We start from the raw sequence: 18239 nt of genomic DNA, 5'->3' as shown, positions 1-18239 counted from the left end.
CTCGCGAGCGGTTTACAGTCATTTTCTGCTAAAACAGGGAGAATAGGAAATGGACAAATTCTCCGAAAGCTAAATGGGTGTTCTGTCAAATTTTGCTACACACCGACATGTGCTTGTTAATTGTTTAGATTTTATAATCACGTATATGACCCTAATTTATTTTCAACTTTACTTGATACAGCGATTAAGCCTATCCACATATCCTACCTGGATTTATGTAAAGAGTTTTTTCTAATAAGGTGATATTTGTAACTTTTTTATATTTGAACGTAAAAATGCCATAAAAAGCACCATATTTCAAAATGAGCCCATCAGAAGACTCGGTAGGATATTTGGAAAACAGTTTATCAACCTAATGTGAACCCGTTTTTGTATTTTGTATATTGTCTTATGAATACTTTTTATTCTTTATGACTGACATTTACACATTTGTAAAACTAATATGTAAGACAACGACAAGGGCCCCTGTTTTTTAAATGATGCCAAGTAATATAGAATTCCTGCAAGACAAGAACATTTATTTAAAAACGTGTCTACGCATGCGCACCGGTGGTAAGAAGCACATAACGACGGGTAGCTTAACTCGACAGATCACCGGCTCTGACTCGACCCGCGTGAAGAGCTCCCTCTGTTGCTGCACGAGGGTAATACAATTTGAGTTTGCTTGTTAAAAATGATAAAATCAGGTTCAGCTACTTTTCTAATGTTTATATATCAAGCGGAAGTGAAAATAGGCAGACTGAGGCACAGTCGAAAGACCAACTCCACATTCTCTTGAGTTCCCGGAGCTGCTCTTGTAGTAGTTGTGCTGTTTTCAGTCTATGGTTGAATCATGCCTGGTATAGACAGATCAGTTCTTTTTGAGGCTATTTCAGCTCTCACCGGGACCTCAGTGAAGCCTCTCACTGAGAGCAGCAGAGACCACAGCACACATGAAGAACTGACCATTAACAACTTTCTCCCGACTGTCTTCATACCAGCTATCTCCACTGACCCAGCTTCTACTACTCAGACTTCACAGAAGAACAAGTTGTCTCTGAGCTCTCGGAGTAAACATCCAGAACTTTCGAAGGACGGTCTGAGGGAGGATCTGTTTGTGGACATCGGGAACTTCTTAGACCCTTTGTTTGATTATGACTTCAGATGTGACTCGGACTCCTCCAGCTGTTCCCGTGGCGGAGAGCCCTACACTCGACCCTGGGGGTGGTACCGATTCGCTCTGAAGGTGCTGGACAAGTACCCTGATGGAAACGCCTGGTTGGGATCGTATGGATGGAGGAGCCAGTCTTCTCCCGGTGAGTGGCCAGTGTCCTTCCATGGAACCAGCATTGAGGGAGCCAAAGGCATCACAGGATCTCACTACAAAACTGACGACGGACAGCAGTACGGCCGAGGCATCTACTCAACACCGAATATCGACATTGCAGAAGGTTACACCATGTTCAAGGAGTTCAAATCTAAGAACGGGAAGACTTACAAAGTCATAATGCAGAACAGGATCAACCCTAAGAAGAGGATCATTACTGATAAAGTGGACTACTGGCTCATCAGGGTTCCTGAGGGAACCTCAGCAGAGAAGGAGAAAAAGATTGTGGAGGAGTCCATCCGTCCCTATGGCATTCTGATTAAAGAGGCTGGGTGGTAACTTGTTTTTTGTTGTTGTTCTTTGTTAATCTTGTTTTTGGGGTCAGCAATTTGTTTAACATTTTAACATTGTGTCACTGTAAAAGAAAAGTTTTTGCCTTACTATTTTTCTAAACGTAGAAAATTTAATTATACAGGTGTGTTTTCTTTTCTTTTTTATCAAAATACTTCATTCTACTTTTCTAAAATTAAATGAATATCATGGGCAAGTTTTTTTTAGTTTCTGTTTAGATCCACTCACCCTCATTTATTGAGAGCTGACTTTGCAGCCATTTTCTTATATCACAATGAAAGGTAATTTTACAGCCTTTACTATTAATGTAAAACACAAAAAAAAAACAATAATTTATTAGACTTCCCAAGTTTCCAGGAAGTGGCGGGAGTCTACCACATCAATAACGGCTCCCTGATGCCTGAAAGTCAGATAGAATCTCCCGGAATCTATAAAGAGCCACAAATGCGCACACAGGCGATTTTCCCTAATCGAGTGTGTGAAAGAGAGAAAGAGGGAGAGAATAGTGCTACGTTCGTGTGCATATTCAAGAAGCGCACAAAGAGCAAGAAAGCCTACAAAGAGTCTGTGAGTCGTTTAGTGTGGGGTTACACAGGCTGGGAACTGCCCAGTCTGCATTCCTTGCATGATTTATTCTGAAATCATTCTATGGATACATCATTAGTCATCAAAGCTGATAAACAGCTTTAGAACTAACAGTGGTGACCTTTGGTAACTGTATATATCTGTGAATGAATGGGTTAGTTTCCCAGTCAATTATTATGCTTAATCTTGGACTACACTGCATTTTAAAGTTTTTCTATTTTTTTATAAGTTATAAGTTATAAGTTTTTCATTTTTCTATTTGGCTTAATCCCTGAAACTACCCCTAAAACATTCCTTTCGCCATCAAATATCTCACCTGCAAAAACAGCAGTTAGCAGCTGATAAACATTTATCATCATAGAAACATATGGGGAGAAACATTGAATGCTACAACAATGCTACATGCTAAGCTTACAGTGCTGCACACTGAACTAACAAAAGTTATAGGACAGCAGCATGTAAACTGACCATGAATTGTTACCTCAGAAGAAGGCTGGGTACTCCCGCACCTTGATAAGTTATGAGGTGTTATGCATGTTCAATGCAGAAGACCCCTCATACATCTTCTGCAGTTCAGTGTAGTGTTGTCTTGCTTTAATAGGAAATGGCAAAAGTCATGGAACAGGATAGTAGGCCCATGTTCCATTAAAGTAGGCATGTAAGTGTATTATAACTCCAATATTTCTATAAAAGAATTCAACCTGCTCAAACCGGAACCAAAACCTGCTAAATATTCCTGGACAGTCCCAACCAGTCTGTTTTGGGTGTTGTGGTACAAGGCCAGTTTAGCTCATTACTAAGCTTGCAGTTTGGAGCATCCATGAAGATTATGAAGAGGAAAATGTGTGCAGTAAAAAACAACATTATGCTTACAGATGACTCAACTGCATATTTATTTGTGTCTGAATTTAATGTATGTATAGATAGATACTTTATTGATCCCCGAGGGGGAATTCTAGTACAAAACGATTTTATTTATAAATATAGAAGCACTTTATATTAACAAAAGTAAACATGAACAATGGGATAAATGTTTTACCACTGTGTTCTCGAGGCAATAACTATTTTTATGACAATAGGAACAGAGGATGTACGTTTTCTGTCAAAGTCCGACTCTGTTATCTTTGGCCCATTTCTTCATGATGCGGATTATGTACTCCACCTGTGGGTTCCCTGTGCTGCGCAGCATGGGCAACACCTCCTTCAGACTATCTCTGCAAAACAAACAGAAAAAAGATACAGTAAAAAAAAACGTCACACAGGAGCCAAAATCAGCATGCTTGCTCACGTTAGAGCAACTGAAGATATAGTTATAGTTGTGTAAATAAATCTACATCACTGCAATGTATGAAAATATTTAATGTTCTTACTTTCAGTACTTTATGTAAATAAGCAGTACCAGGTTGACAACATTGTACCTCATTTTGACAAGCTGTAATTCTGTTATTGTTATCCATGTTAAATCCAATAAATATTTGTTGTCAAAAATGAGAAGTACTAATTAATTTGCCATAGTATCATTTTAATATTGAGCCCTGTGTTTGAAATCGATATGTGTGTGTAACATTATCTTAAGCAAGAGGAAATTCCCACACCCCTTTTTTTCCTTGCTTTAATGTCAGGTGCCACTGTTTATCAAACCTGTCATCTGTTTAAATCACTAAATTAATAAAGCTTTAATCTGAGTTTAATTAAAAATGGTCAGATCAATAATCAGGTAAAGTTGAGCTTCATCCAAACAAACTTCCTGATCAACATGAAGTGTTGAGTATTAACATTTCTTAAAATACAGGCTATATAATAATGCTCATACGGGTTGTGTGTGCTTGTTACATGTACAGTGTGTTTTTGGTGTTTGTAAGTGTATTCTCTGACCTGGGTTCTCTTCCTGCGAGGATTAGCTGGAATATTCCAACGCATGCTCCCCGCTTCCCCTCCCAGTACTCTGGGTTTGGATCCAGCCTCTCCAGAACATCAAACGCCTTTGCTGCGAAATAAAACTGACCCATCTGTACAAAAACACACAGCATGGGTCATGACCTCTTATAAACAATTAACCTGTCACATTTATTAGGTATGTAAACAGTTTAGTTCCTCTCACAACAACTAAATGATTCACAGTGGATACTGAATAATTCACAGTAGATACTAAACATTTCATAGTGGATAGAAAATAATGTACAGTTACAGTACAAAATACATAATTTATAGTAAATCGTAATTAATCTATAGTAGTTACAATACAATTAATAGAAGATACTAAATGTATATTGCATACAGACTAATTCACAGTAATTCCTAAATAACTTGTAGTTCATATAAATAATACACACATACGAATTATATACAACTTGTAATGTGATGATTGGTAGAGGAAAAATAGTATAACCAATGATTTTAAAGGAACTGTTAAAAAACCTTGTAGCAGTCGTTTGCAATGAGCTGCAGGAGGCTGAAGGAGTCAGACGAAGTTTCCATGGTTAGATAAAGTTCCCATGCCAGTCGAGCCTTCTGGTTCATAATGTCTAAAACACAGTGTTTGTATTTTGGTATTAATTATGATTATAATTAAGAAATAAATGATATGAGACATATAAGATAAATTATCACAGTAGTCACAACAGCTGTATTATAGATATTGTTACAGGTGTGATGGATGTGTTTAGATGGATTTAGATCAATATCAGAGAGTCTGCAAAGAACAACACCAGTATATAGTAAATAAATATACAGCGAATTAACCAAGGACTGTAGCTGAGTGGATAACAGCTCATTACACACTTTTACACACCAGACAAATTGAGCGCAGACACCTGCGACAAATTTAGAAACAAAATATTTCTCACAACAACATTACTACTGATACTAGTGTGTATTCTGAGAGTCCAAATATGTTACAGTCAGTTTGAATATGAGTGACAGATCAGTACTACGTACAGCATCGTGCCAGCCAGCTCAGATACACATAATCATTCTTGATCTTCTCACTTTGGATTAGCAGGAACACCTGTTCACATCAGAAACAGAGCCAGGTTTAGGTCTGAAGAAACTGTTCAAACTATTCACACACTGAAGCAGAATATTTAGAGAAGAAGTTGTGTGAGGGGGACTACAATACCTCCTCTGCCTCCTTATAGCTTCCTAAAGCAGCTTTGGCTTGTGCGTAGTTGAAATTATAGGTGTCATCTGTGCAGAAGTAACTCTGCAAACATAACAAGTGGGAAAATTTACAATTACTGACAAAACTATAACACACACAGTCTTAACAGAATTCAGTAATTGTATAATATATACATTCCATCACAACCAAAACATATTATTATTAATGTTATTATTATTGTTTCATGTTATTTAGGAATCTTTGCATATAACGGTGTGTATTCTGTATGATTAGTGGGAGTGTGGACTGTGAATGAAAAATATATAAATATACCTTTACTGAGCCAAGGTAGATGAGCACATCCTCAAACTGTTTCAGTAGGAAAAAGCATGAAGCCATACACTGCCGGCCCGGGATGGTGTCTTAAGACACAAACACACACACACACACACAAACTGTCAGTACAAACAGAACAGACAGGGATTAAGCCTAGTCTTGGACTATACTGCATTTCAAATTAAGACTAATTAATTAACATTGGCAGGATATCCTGAACCAGGACCTCCCTAGTTTAACATTTTTTTTAATAGATTTAAAATGTGACCACATACTAGCCTTACTACATATGCTAACGTGTGTGTGTGTGTGTGTGTGTGTGTGTGTGTGTTGGAGCAGCACTAACACTGCTATTGTAAAATGTGAGGTTTACCGCATTCACTGGCTGAGCCACCGACCAGCTGAAAAAACTGCTGGGCAATCTTTAAATGATCTCTCTGGAAGAGAACACACAAATTAACTTTACACAATTCAAATATCTCCGGCTATAAGTCAGGAGAGAACAGATTTATTTATTAAGAACTCACAGATCCGATCTCCTGCCCTAGAGCAGCGTTCACCACTCCCTTCAGAATATACTCCTAAAACACACAGAGAAACACAATCACTCACATATAATTTGAATTTAGTTTAGTGTTTTCAGTTTTGCTTCATTAGACTTTGCTGCTTTATACAGTATCACCTTCTGGGTCTTTAAGGACTGATATTGAATCCATGTGTGGACCATCCATTATGTATAGAAATACTGTTATCTGTGACAATCTAATAAAAATCTAATAAACGTATATCTAACTAAACATTTTTTTAAAATATCAAGCATATTGTGCTTTTGGTGTTACAAATTAATACTGATACTGAAACTTTGTATTACACTTTGATAACATTATCCATTCTTCATTCTCAAAAATGATAAAATTTTTATCATATTATATTGTATATAGCCATTTCTCTTAAGCATATTGAGATTTAGTAAATAAGAGTTTTTAGTCATATTGCTCAGGAATAATGTATTATTTATATTTTGTTATATTACATGTTTAGAATAAACAGTTAATTTGTTTTAAACAAATGGAAGTTTGTAAATGTTATTAATGAATCTAATTTGAAATGGGGGTGAAATAACTGCAACTGTATGTAAACACACACACACACACACTCAAACATTATGATGTGATGTAGAGAGCGAGTACCTGAGGAGTGGTGGGCTCCAAGTCCTTGATGAGATTATAGGCCTCCTGAACATCATCTGAAAAACACACACACACACACACACACACACACAAAACTGAAGACTGCAGGAACGCCAAGATAGATTCCCTTAAAGTATCACTTTAACTCTGTTCTCACAGTCGTTAGTGGAACAGTGTGTGTAAGCTACCTTGTCTGAGGTAGTAGATGACCAGGTTGAGTCGAGCCTCAGAGATGACGTCAATGAGTGGAGGAAGAACCTGCAGCGCACCCTCCCCACCCCGGAACACCACCAGGTTGTGACGAATCAGTTCCTTTGCAAACTCAAACGAGCTGGAGGAGATATCTATTAGGTTCTTTAGCTCCACCTGCATAAGAGTACAGAGCTAAATTAGTCCATAACTATAATTTAGACCAGAAAACTATACTATAGGCCATAGTCCATAGTATACTATGGCTATATTCACATTACCAGGCTGAAGTGACTCAAATCCGATTTTTTTTTGCTCAGCATGGTATAGATCTGATTTTTTCATGGCTGTGTGAATGTGTCAAATTTTAGGGACAGATTTGTTCACATTACACACAGATACAGGTGAGCAATGTGGCTTGTAATGTGAACATAGCCTATAATCCCCATATAAAAGCACTGACCAATGAAACCATGCACTCTGGAGCACTGCACTGTGATAAAACTTTGTGCAATTTTAGTGTACATTCCAACAGATACTGTTTAAAAACTATGACATTTGGTTACTTTGTGTATTTTCTTGTGCAGTCTAGAATGGTTGAAGGCATTGAGGTGTGAGAGTGTGGGTATGTGTATGTGTGTGTATACCTCAGCTGCTTTGCCATTGTACAGTCTGAAGTGGTTGCAGGCTTTGAGGTTGAGAGCTATGGTAGAGTCTGGAAAGTTCTGCAGATAAACAGCCAGAACCTCCTGAGACACGTCGTAGTAATCCAGCTTATAATAGCACAGCGCCACATACACATTCAGTGCCAGGAACTCCCTACACACACACCAAAAAGAATCATTTTGTTGGGGTACACTGACATTAATACTGATTTGGCAGAAACAATATTTCTGCCAAATATTTTTTCCTAACTTATGTGGGAAAATATCTGCATTGAGGTACTTGGATTAAATAGACATCATACTGCAAGTCAAATGTAAGGAGTGAGTGTGTTACCTGTTCTGCAGCAGAATGCGTTTGTAGATGTCAATGGCCTCTTGATAGTGTGAGCGCATGTAGTGTATGGAGGCCAGGCTCAGCTGATCCTCTGTAACGTCCTCCAGATTCTGGTGGAAACCCATCAGTTTCTTTTCATCCTCAAACTACAAACACAGAGACAACAACAATTAATGGACAGGTAGAAGTTAGTACACACTTGTTATAGAAATTAGCAGTAATATACAGTATTTCTGCTAAAAAAAACAGTACAGACCTTGTGGGCTAAATGAAACAGCAGCCGGTTCTGTAGCTGACTTTTAGGCCCTGTAGAAACAAAACAAAACAAACTACAGTGATTCCAGTAATGATTAGAAATGCTGACTTTTTAAACCACAGTTTGTTACATTAGGAGTTTTCCAGACCTTTAAGAGCCATTTCCTCAGCCTCTTCATAAAGGCCAAGAAAAAACAGAGCACAGCCCAAAAAAACCCAGACCTCAGCAGGGCAGTCTGGCTTCAGGGTCAAGGCTTTATACTCCTGAAGAAAAAAAAAACATGAAAAACAACATTAAACATTAAAGACTGATCCACATTCTTAACAAAATCACATGAATATGTATAAGTATTAGGTAACTAAAGCAGTTTTTAATATTGAAATATAAATGATCACAGGGAACTGCAGTTCAGAATTGGAGCCCCCCAATATGAGCTACACACAAATATTCACAGATATTTAACAATGATATAAGCACGCAGGGTATTTATATCAGTGTATTTTTTATACTAATGTAAAGCTGAAATCTGGATGTAATCTAATAATCATCATCTGAGGTGCTATGAGAATTACTACAATTTGAAATTCTGTTTTGTCACCAGACAAAAAAAAAATGCTAAGTTGTCTTCATTAACATTTTGTCATTGTAAATACGCACACAGACACACACCTCCATAGCTCTCTTGTGGTCCCCTAGGTGAAAGGCACAGTAGCCGATCCAGAGGTCAGCATTCTCCTCTGGCACTCCTCCATTACGATGGAACTGAAATTACAAATGCTCATACAATAAATCTCACTATGCTTGAAAAGTAGTTGATTTTATTGATTTTACAGTTTTTTTTTATTCTATAAACTACGAACATTTCTTACAAATTCCAAATAAAAGTATTGTCATTTAGAGCATTTATTTGCAGAAAATGGAAAATAGCTAAAATAACACAAAAGAAGCAGAGCTTTCAGACCTCAAATAATGCAAAGAAAAATGCAAGTTCATAGTCATAAAGTTTTAAGAGTTCAAAAATCAATATTTGGTGGAATAACCACCAAATCTTGGCATGTTGTCCCCCACCAGTATGACAAGCTGTTTTTGGGTAACTTTATACCTCTCCTGGTGCAAAAATGCAAGCAGTTCAGCTTGGTTTGATGGCTTGTGATCATCTATCTTCCTCTTGATTATATTCCAGAGGTTTTCAATTTGGTAAAATCAAAGAAACTCGTCATTTTTAAGTGGTCTCTTATTATTTTTCAGAGCTGTATAGAAAAATAGAAACCTGCACAATGGTGCCCTCAGAAGATGTTTTGATAGAAAATAAACATTTTTTACTAATTGATGGAAACGCATTGAACACCATGCCATAGAGGACTGGATGAGGGTTTGATGTGATCAAAGTAATCAAAACTACTGCACAGGAAACGGTACAAAGATTACTGTGAAAGAGTAGATAGACCATGATAGCTGTCTACATTTGAGAAAAATACTAAAACTGCACTTATGTTTGCACCTCCAGCAGTGTGAGACCTCCCAGGTAGTCTCTCTGGCTCATATAATCCTCCAACCGGGGGATCTTCTTGCTTTTATTCTTCCTTTTCTTCTCACTGGAGTTGACTGATCCATCTCCACCAACTGCAGGCTTTACCCGAGACAGGAGCTACAACATTAGCAGTGGAAAAAACAGATGAATAAAACATATAACCCTAGCTCGCTAATTAGCTAAAAAGAAAGAACTAATGTTAAATACTGACAGCTAGGCTAATATTGTATTTATGGGCATGCATATACATTAGGTAGCTAGCTTAAAAAGTACGAAACTTATTAAGCTAACTCTGTGTGAGTGCTATCTGGTTATATAAATAACAGCTAGTTAGTTAGCTTAGCTCAGCTTAGGTTACATTCTAGTATTCCTCTAGCTGTCTGTTAGCTAACTAGCTAGCTTACATTACTCACCATAACTGATTTAGCTTAGCGAAGATGATGCCAGAAATCCTTTTTTCACACCATTGCCGTCATGATCCCAGGAAGCTGATTAAAATCAGAATATAATGCGCTACGTTAGGTAACGTAAACTATAGCGCCAGATAAACTGCTGTTCACAAACACAAAGTTAAGCTCACTAACGCTAACCTTGCAACTAGGTAGCTGTGGCTAGCCAGTTAGCTGACCCGTTTTTGTGTACAACCCGTTAGTTACTTAAGCTAGCTATAACCTGTCTAATACATTCCATAAACCATAGCTTAACGCAATCAACCGACTTCAGTCGGTTTACAGAGCAGCAGTAAACGAGCGAGCTAACTACATTAACAACATGGGAGCTAAAGTGTTAGCGTCCAGGCTAATGCTAATCGTAATCACACAGGGGACGACAACACGGTGTTGCTAGGCAACAGTTTTCCACAGCATAAAGGCGATTTACGCAAATAAACAGTGGGTCTTACTCGCAATAAACATAAATATCACTTTATCGCGGTGCATTTGGCAAAGGTATCACTTTATCGCGATGCATTTGGCAAAGGTACAAGTATATATTTAATAAATAATCGCAACATTTGAAAACAGAAAAACAACCTTTCTGACTTGAATATCGTACAGCCCCAGTGGCCTAATGGATAAGGCACTGGCCTCCTAAGCCAGGGATTGTGGGTTCGAGTCCCATCTGGGGTGGAAATTTCTTTTTAGTGTTTTACGTCCTATTCGGACGAGATTAGTTTCTCAGGAGGGGTGGACATTTTTTTGTGTTTTAAATCCTATCCGGACGGGATTAGCTGGTCCTCAATTTTCACTGGCTGTTGTGTTTACGTGGATTTCTGTGGAAACGCGCGCCCAAAGTGTAATTATGGTGCGTGGCAGTGCACAAATAGCTATTTTGTTAAAGGCAAGGTGACAAAACTTAGAGATGTGTGTCCAGACAGGACTAAAATTACCGGAGGACCACGGAGCTCAGCAAAAAATAGTAGGTAATTCAGCCCGCAATTTTTTCAGAGGACGTCTGAGAAAAACACATACATGATCGTTCAGGACGGGAATAAAATCACAGAGGACCCACCCATAAAAGAGAAAATTACCCCCCTGAGAACCTAATCCCATCCAGATAGGGCTTTAATGGAGGGTTTCCAGCTTTTTAAATTATAAGAATACATTTACAATTCATTTTCACATAAAATATATTTCTATGTTTAGTTATTTTTAATGCCAGAACACCATACAATTGTCATATGAATCTGAGAGTGCCATTTAAACAGGCTTAACTAGAGACCTGCATATACTGAGTCAGTGGTGAATCTAGGATTTCTCTGAGTAAGGGGCCATCATGGGGAAATAATATTCATAGAGGGGCCAAATATGATCAAGTAATGTAATGTGATGTAATGTAAAAGTCACACCCTGAGTGTAATAAAAAAACTAAGTTTATACAGTAACATCAAGAGTTAATTTTGTGCCAAAGGTTTTACACAAAAAAATTAAATGTCAAAAGGGAAAAAAATATATAAATTAAAAATTATTTACTATATTATTCTTTGCAGTTATTTTAAAATTATTTAAGTTTGGATTTTGTCAATGACAAAATAAAAAATATATACAAACAATAAAATCATGTCAATTCCTTAACAAATTAAACTTAATTTAACATAACTTACAGCAGACATCTTTTTTTAATACTAATAATTGTGACCAGTGAAAAAAATAGTAGATGACATTTACCAAAATAATTTTCACCATAAATGATTATTGGACTCAAACTAAAGTTTACAGTAGAGACATTACAATAAAAAATAATGACATCTTTCCTTTTCATATTTACCATGTGACCAGTTTCATCAGAAAATAACTGGATAAAATCGAGAACAAAACCAAAATACTGCATTTTTTCTGGTACCATGAAATAATTGGTGGTTATTTAAATGTTACTATGCAGTTGCTACAGAATATGGGGTTGGTGTACCAGGTATTAATAGGGTGGTATTAGGTCTGCTCCAAGTGCTTGCTGTGCAATAAATGGGATATAATGGGAGTAACAAGCATTGTCAAAAGGCCAGATGAGTGCAGGTCATTATGTCTGTGGCTTACAGTTCACTGGTTATATGAAAAATTAAACTCCAGATATTTTATTTATATTTATATATATATATATATATATAAAATATCTGGAGTTTAATTTTCCATATAACCAGTGAACTGTAAGCCAGACATAAGTGATGTTTAGATTATAACTATACATCACCTTCACATCCAACGTTTCATAATAATGAAATAACTTACCATATCAAACAGATTTTCATACTCATCAAATGTGACTTTTGCAGCAGTAGTTTTATAGCAGCAATACTGCATTATATATTTTTTATAAAAACAATTTACCATTTTCAGCCTAATACAAAAACATGGCTCAACAGCCTTGATTAAACAGCTTATTAAAATAAAGGGGGAGCCCTCACCGAAACACATAGGTTAGTCATGGTCCAATACACCAATTACCCATTATTTAAGCTAATGTTAGGTACAACCAACAAGCATTAAGCTATTTAAGCGATACACATGCAAAATAAATGAACTTGCTCCACAGCTGCAGGATTGGTGTAATGAGAAAAAAAAAAAAAAAAAAGGCATAAAAACACAACAGTTTAAACAACTCAGGTTTATTGACTCCTCAGACACAAACAGAGCTCTGAGCTGCAAATAGTCATTTATGACCAGTCGGCAGTAGCGCCACCCCATTCTCCAGCCTGAGCAGTGGGGGCAGCAGACCAGTCCTCGGTGGCAGGCTGAGCACTCCAGTCCTCTGATGAACATAAAACACTCAATTAACATCATGACCAAACCATCCAAAGCAGAGATTATCTATCCATTTAAACATGGAGGAGAACACTTACCAGCGAAAACCTCAGCAGTTGGGGCAGCAGCCTTAGCAGGTGCAGCCGCTGAAAACGAGATCAAGCAGCATTAACCCAAACACTCAATTTAGAAGTGAAAATTATATTTTAAGCTACACATAAAGACGCATTATAAAATGTCAAGCATTAACGAAACATGTACAAACTAACTATATTAAAATAAGAAAACATATACAAGGTGCTGTAACTTACCTTCAATGGCAGCAGGGAACTGCTGAATGGGCACTGAAGGCACCTGCACACCATCAGACCAATCGGCAACCTCGGGCTGAGCGAAATCAGCAACGGGAGCGGTCCATTCACCCTGGAACTCATCCTTGCTGACAGCCTTCTCGGCAGCAGCCTGCTCCTCCTTCTCAATCTGCATGGAGAATGTGTTTATATTAATGTTGTGTTGACAGTCACCAACACTTGCTCATGTTGAATGTTATAAAAAAAGCTTAACACTACACAACTATTTGATAAAGATTAGCACAAACAAGGATTGAGCCACTGATACACATTAAAACTTAGAGAACAGACATCTGTGTCAGGTTACTAAGCTTGAGTGAGTGATCAGCCAGGTTTAAGAGGTGCTTTTACTTTACTGTAAACCAAGTAAAATGGCAAGAAAAGTTCTGGAAAGGTCTGGATCCTCCAAGTTAAGTTCACAGAGGTGCAATCTGCTATACACTTAAATAAATGAAGATGCCCATTATAACAAGTCATGTCCCAACTTGCAGACATCTGAAAGTAAATATAGTTTATATTATATTGCAGAAAATAGTCCTCTAGGGTTCCATTGTTTTTTTTTGGTGATTTTCTTGAATACTATATAAAGCTAACTGAATTTCAAGAGTTATACCATTTTAAATTAATGTGGGATGCTGATAACTCACCTCCTCTGGGTCTCTGTAGAAGTAAAGATCAGGCATGACCTCCCAGGGGTGCTCCCGAGAGATGGTACCGCGCATCCTTAGAACCTCACGGGCCAACATCCACCACATCAGACCGACAGAGTGGGGACCCTGTATAACAGTTATCATACAGAAAATATTTAATTTGTATTAATTCAGATGAGTTTGGTCTGCAACAATTTCAAGAATGGAAAAGCTGATAGAAGATAATGGCAATTGTCTTGAAATACATCAGTTTACGTACCTTGTTGTTGCAGGGGATGCCAATATCAACGTATCTGAGAGGAGAGTCAGTGTTGCAGAGAGCAATGGTGGGAATGTTTACGTATGAAGCTTCGGTCAGAGGCTGATGGTCAGCACGGGGGTCAGTCACAATCAGGAGACGGGGCTCCCTGAAGGCAGCCTGAATCTGATTGGTGAAGGTTCCAGGGGTGAAACGCCCAGCAAAGGTGGTGGCTCCGGTGGCAGAAGCAAATTTCAGAACAGCCCTCTGAAACAGAAACCAATCAGAACATTTAAACTTGCTACAGTTCACAGGTATAGTTCACTATACACACTTTCTTCATTGTTTTATAAAAAATATTTATGTAACTTAAGTATGCCACTTAATACCTTATATTGTATGATGTACTTTGCTGATATACAAATACAGTTAACAATTGGCTACTGTTTAAATGCATTGATTAAAAATTTACAGAACTATAACAATCTACAAAACTACTAAATTACTAATTAAGCTGCTAAACTATGCTAAAAAGGATACAATCACAAACCACTAGGGCTAAACATTAAATACATTAATTTGATCAGAAAAGTTAAAATCCAAAAGCCAGTTTCACCAGACAGATTAAGTTTATGCCCATACTTTTAATTTTGACATTTGGTCACATATCAGAAATAACTTGTTTGAAAAACAGCCTCTTAAGATGTGAAGATCTCTAAAAACAAAGGCCATGTGGCTCAGGTCACTATCAAACCCCAGTCATGGGGCGGAGGCCCTCATGGTGTTAGCGAAAACCCGGCCTGATCACTCTTGCACACTTCCGACACCCAAACACCAACAGTGGTGCCAGGCTTTAACAGTGTGCACTAAACACTGCCCGCAGCTACACTCTGAAAAGACAGGTCTACATGCAGAATCAGGGTGATCTGTGGCACCAGTTACCTGGCCTGTGTTCCTGGAGGAAATGACGCAGACATCTGCAGGGTTCTCAATGGCAACAATGGCACGTGCAGCCAGCAGAAGCTTTTCCCAAGTCTTCTTAAGGTTGATGATGTAAATGCCTGTCCAAAATAAATCCATTTATTTAAATCAGTACAAAAATAGCTTATAAATACAGATTTTACACATGATTTTAATATTGAGTAATAAATAAAAAGTAATTACTTTTAGCCAAATTTGCAAAATCAAGCAGGCCTACATTGGCCACACTTGAGCGTATGTACATTACATTACATTACATTTGGCAGACGCTTTTGTCCAAAGCGACTTACAATAGTCAAGTACAATGTAAAATAAGTTTAAAGGTAAAACATCTTTGGATAGGGATAAAAGGAGGTCAAAGGGGAATAATAGGATAGAGGAGTGAAGGAGGGGAAGAAGGAAATGAGGTTGTGTAGTAGTTAGTTGTGTAGAGGTTAAGTAGTTAGTGTGTTATGTATGTAGACTTAAAAATTAGACATTTATAAAGGTGTCCACCATTCAAAGTGTTTCTTACCGTCACTCTTTCTCTTGTATGCATAATGCTCCATCTGGTAGTCCAGGTTGGTTCCACCAAGATGGGTTCCTGCAGCGAGGAACTTCAGCACATCCTCCTCCTTCATCTGAAGGACATCTAGACCTCCGGACATCGTAACCACTTTCCCTGTGTAACGAGTTTATTGGGAGAGCTGAAAGCCAGCAGCAAGAAATAAAAAGATGGGTATTAGTGACAAATTGGTCCACAGACAATATAAACAATGACCACAACTAAAAATAAAAAGCTTTGCTCAGCATAAAACTGTTAACCTGATTGTGGTTTAAAAGCAATGTGGCTCAGGTCACTATCAAACCCCAGTCATGGGGCTAAAGCCCTCATGGTGTTAGCGAAAACCCGGCCAGATTTATTTAGCACACTTCCGACACCCAAACACCAACAGCAGTGCCAGGTTTTAATAGTGTGCAATAAAAACACAAAGCTTATGCTTTACACTTTAGAAAGTATGAAAAACAGCAAAAACTAGAGATAAAAGATCCCTATGATCCCAATACAAGATTATTATTTTTTTAATAAGCTGATTTTTTGGATCACCATTGCTTTATGATGGCCCTAACATAAGTGATCTGCATAACGAAGCAAGTGTCAACAATGTCAAAACCATTAAAATATAAACAGCCAAAAATATATCTTATTATTGCAGGTTTATATCTTTATGACCCAATTGTATGCCTCATTATTTTAGACACATCGACGCATTAAAAATTATATACACGTTAATAGAAAAACGTAAAATATAAACCTACCAAAAATGTCTAAGAGGCGTTGGCTAGCTTCTCTTTTTGATAATGGTTAAATTACATTTGTCAAAAAAATGAGCATATTATACCATACTTTTCTAAAAACTTTCAGTTTAAAAGAGAAAGACTACAGAATAAAAGTCCCAGCGACGTTTTTACATTCACCGTAGCGAAAAGAGTAAAAGTTGTCAGATAGTTAGCCTTTCACGTGGTTTTACAAATAGTTTAAATCCTGTAATATGAAGTTATGACGTTTCTTAAATATAACTAGACATTATATCGAGCAAGAACATGTAAATCCGGGTCTCCAGCGCGCCATCTCACAGCGTGGATAGCACGCGCAGGCCTTCTCTATCTGCACTAAACTGATAAAATACCCCCTTTATAGCGCTTATAACCGCCATTCAGACACATGTACATCTACATTAACACTTTAGGCGTCATCTTAAGGATAAATATCATTAATTATAAGGTTTTTAATTTTTTTAAATGTGTAAACTCGGCTCACCACGAGACAACGCCGTATGGAGATCAGCGCACCACGGCAAAAAGAGGGCGGGTAAGGGACATGACGTCAGTTTTGTAGCCCAGTAGCCCACCAATCAGATGATGGCAGGGGTCGAAAATACCGCCCCCTGCTGCACAGAAGGACCATAGTCATGGCTTTGCTCAACACCTGAGAAGGGTATAATATAATTTGCAACACCTACCGCACGATAGTTGAAGTAGCTGCTAAACCAACCTTCAAGTCTGGAAAAAATTAAGAGACCACTTCAGCTTCTGAATCAGTTTCTTTGATTTTGCTTTTAATAGGTATATATTTGAGTAAAATGAACATAGTTGTTTTATTCTATAAACTACGTACAACATTTCTCCAAAATTCCAAATACAAATATAGTAATTTAGAGCATTTATTTGCAGAAAATGAGAAATGGCTGAAATCAATATATGGTATAATGACCCTGGTTGTTAATCACAGTTTTTATGCATGTTGGTATGTTGTCCTCCACTAATCTTACACACTGCTTAAACTAGTCTTACACATCTGTTTTCATGAGTAAATTGTGTTTTGTAGACATTTAAAAAGGATCTGAAGACACTGCTACATCACTGCTAACTTGCATTTAAGGTTTAAATATGACTCAATAGGGTGGTTTTGAGAACAGTGTGAATTTTTCTTTTGCTAAAAACAGCAAAAAAGTTGTACCCTGATTAGGGGTGGGTGATAAGGCACGATATTTTAGGGTATAATATCATTCACGATATTCAAAAATGTCGGCGATATTATTGCGTACGATACAATATGGCACACCACCTACTACTGACATAAATAATATTGTGGCGGCTCTGGGTTGTGTGTGTGGCTGCCTGTAGGCATGGTTCTGTTCTCCTGTGTGCGAGGATGACAGGGGTGGGGCATCTCCCGTGGGAGGGGTTATGCAGAGAGGGTGGGCACCACTCTGGATCTGCCAACTGGGAGACACACAGCTGGGTTGGTGGCCTTTGGGCTGTTTGAGCTCTGGGGGGATGGATTTAGCTCTCCTAATCTTGGTAAAGGCTGTAAGTGAGTGGCAAGCCGGTTCAATAAAGGAGCTGTTGAGCATTCAGCATGAGTCTCACGGGTCTTCCTTCCTCTTCCACGCCACAA

General features: G+C 37.8%; 2 protein-coding genes and 3 non-coding genes across 6 annotated transcripts; 1 reads left to right on the top strand and 4 right to left on the bottom strand.

Moving 5' to 3' along the window:
• Positions 1-3116: 3116 nt before the first annotated feature.
• On the bottom strand, positions 3117-10893 carry ttc26 (tetratricopeptide repeat domain 26). 2 transcript variants are annotated; one of them, XM_022675199.2, is made up of 18 exons: positions 10875-10893; positions 10257-10331; positions 9814-9960; positions 8982-9074; positions 8461-8575; positions 8313-8362; positions 8057-8202; positions 7705-7876; positions 7057-7234; positions 6869-6924; positions 6206-6259; positions 6052-6115; positions 5676-5764; positions 5361-5444; positions 5180-5249; positions 4661-4767; positions 4118-4251; positions 3117-3456 (listed from the first exon to the last, which is right to left on the bottom strand). In XM_022675199.2, exons 2-18 carry the CDS (start codon positions 10257-10259, stop codon positions 3345-3347), a joined length of 1674 nt encoding a protein of 557 aa, XP_022530920.1. In that variant the 5' UTR covers positions 10260-10331; positions 10875-10893; the 3' UTR covers positions 3117-3344. The 2 variants fall into 2 exon arrangements, with proteins under 2 accessions (XP_022530920.1, XP_007257209.1); XM_007257147.4 differs by lacking the exon at positions 10875-10893 and adding an exon at positions 10434-10652.
• A 4-nt stretch (positions 10894-10897) lies between these two features.
• trnar-ccu (transfer RNA arginine (anticodon CCU)) lies at positions 10898-10970 on the top strand. The gene has a single exon. It is a non-coding gene; the product is annotated as a tRNA-Arg (tRNA).
• A 1957-nt stretch (positions 10971-12927) lies between these two features.
• On the bottom strand, positions 12928-17200 carry rpsa (ribosomal protein SA). The gene is made up of 8 exons (XM_007257149.4): positions 17100-17200; positions 15813-15984; positions 15260-15378; positions 14339-14584; positions 14077-14205; positions 13391-13559; positions 13178-13225; positions 12928-13086 (listed from the first exon to the last, which is right to left on the bottom strand). The coding sequence occupies exons 2-8, from the start codon at positions 15943-15945 to the stop codon at positions 12992-12994; spliced, it is 939 nt and encodes a 312-aa protein (XP_007257211.1). The 5' UTR covers positions 15946-15984; positions 17100-17200; the 3' UTR covers positions 12928-12991.
• On the bottom strand, positions 15046-15185 carry LOC125802318 (small nucleolar RNA SNORA62/SNORA6 family). The gene has a single exon (XR_007439354.1). It is a non-coding gene; the product is annotated as a small nucleolar RNA SNORA62/SNORA6 family (small nucleolar RNA).
• On the bottom strand, positions 16121-16260 carry LOC125802317 (small nucleolar RNA SNORA62/SNORA6 family). The gene has a single exon (XR_007439353.1). It is a non-coding gene; the product is annotated as a small nucleolar RNA SNORA62/SNORA6 family (small nucleolar RNA).
• Positions 17201-18239: the final 1039 nt, after the last annotated feature.

Source organism: Astyanax mexicanus, chromosome 5 (assembly GCF_023375975.1).
Source record: "Astyanax mexicanus isolate ESR-SI-001 chromosome 5, AstMex3_surface, whole genome shotgun sequence".
In the NCBI taxonomy this organism is placed as follows: domain Eukaryota; kingdom Metazoa; phylum Chordata; class Actinopteri; order Characiformes; family Acestrorhamphidae; genus Astyanax; species Astyanax mexicanus.
This window is presented reverse-complemented; position numbering and strand designations above follow the sequence as displayed.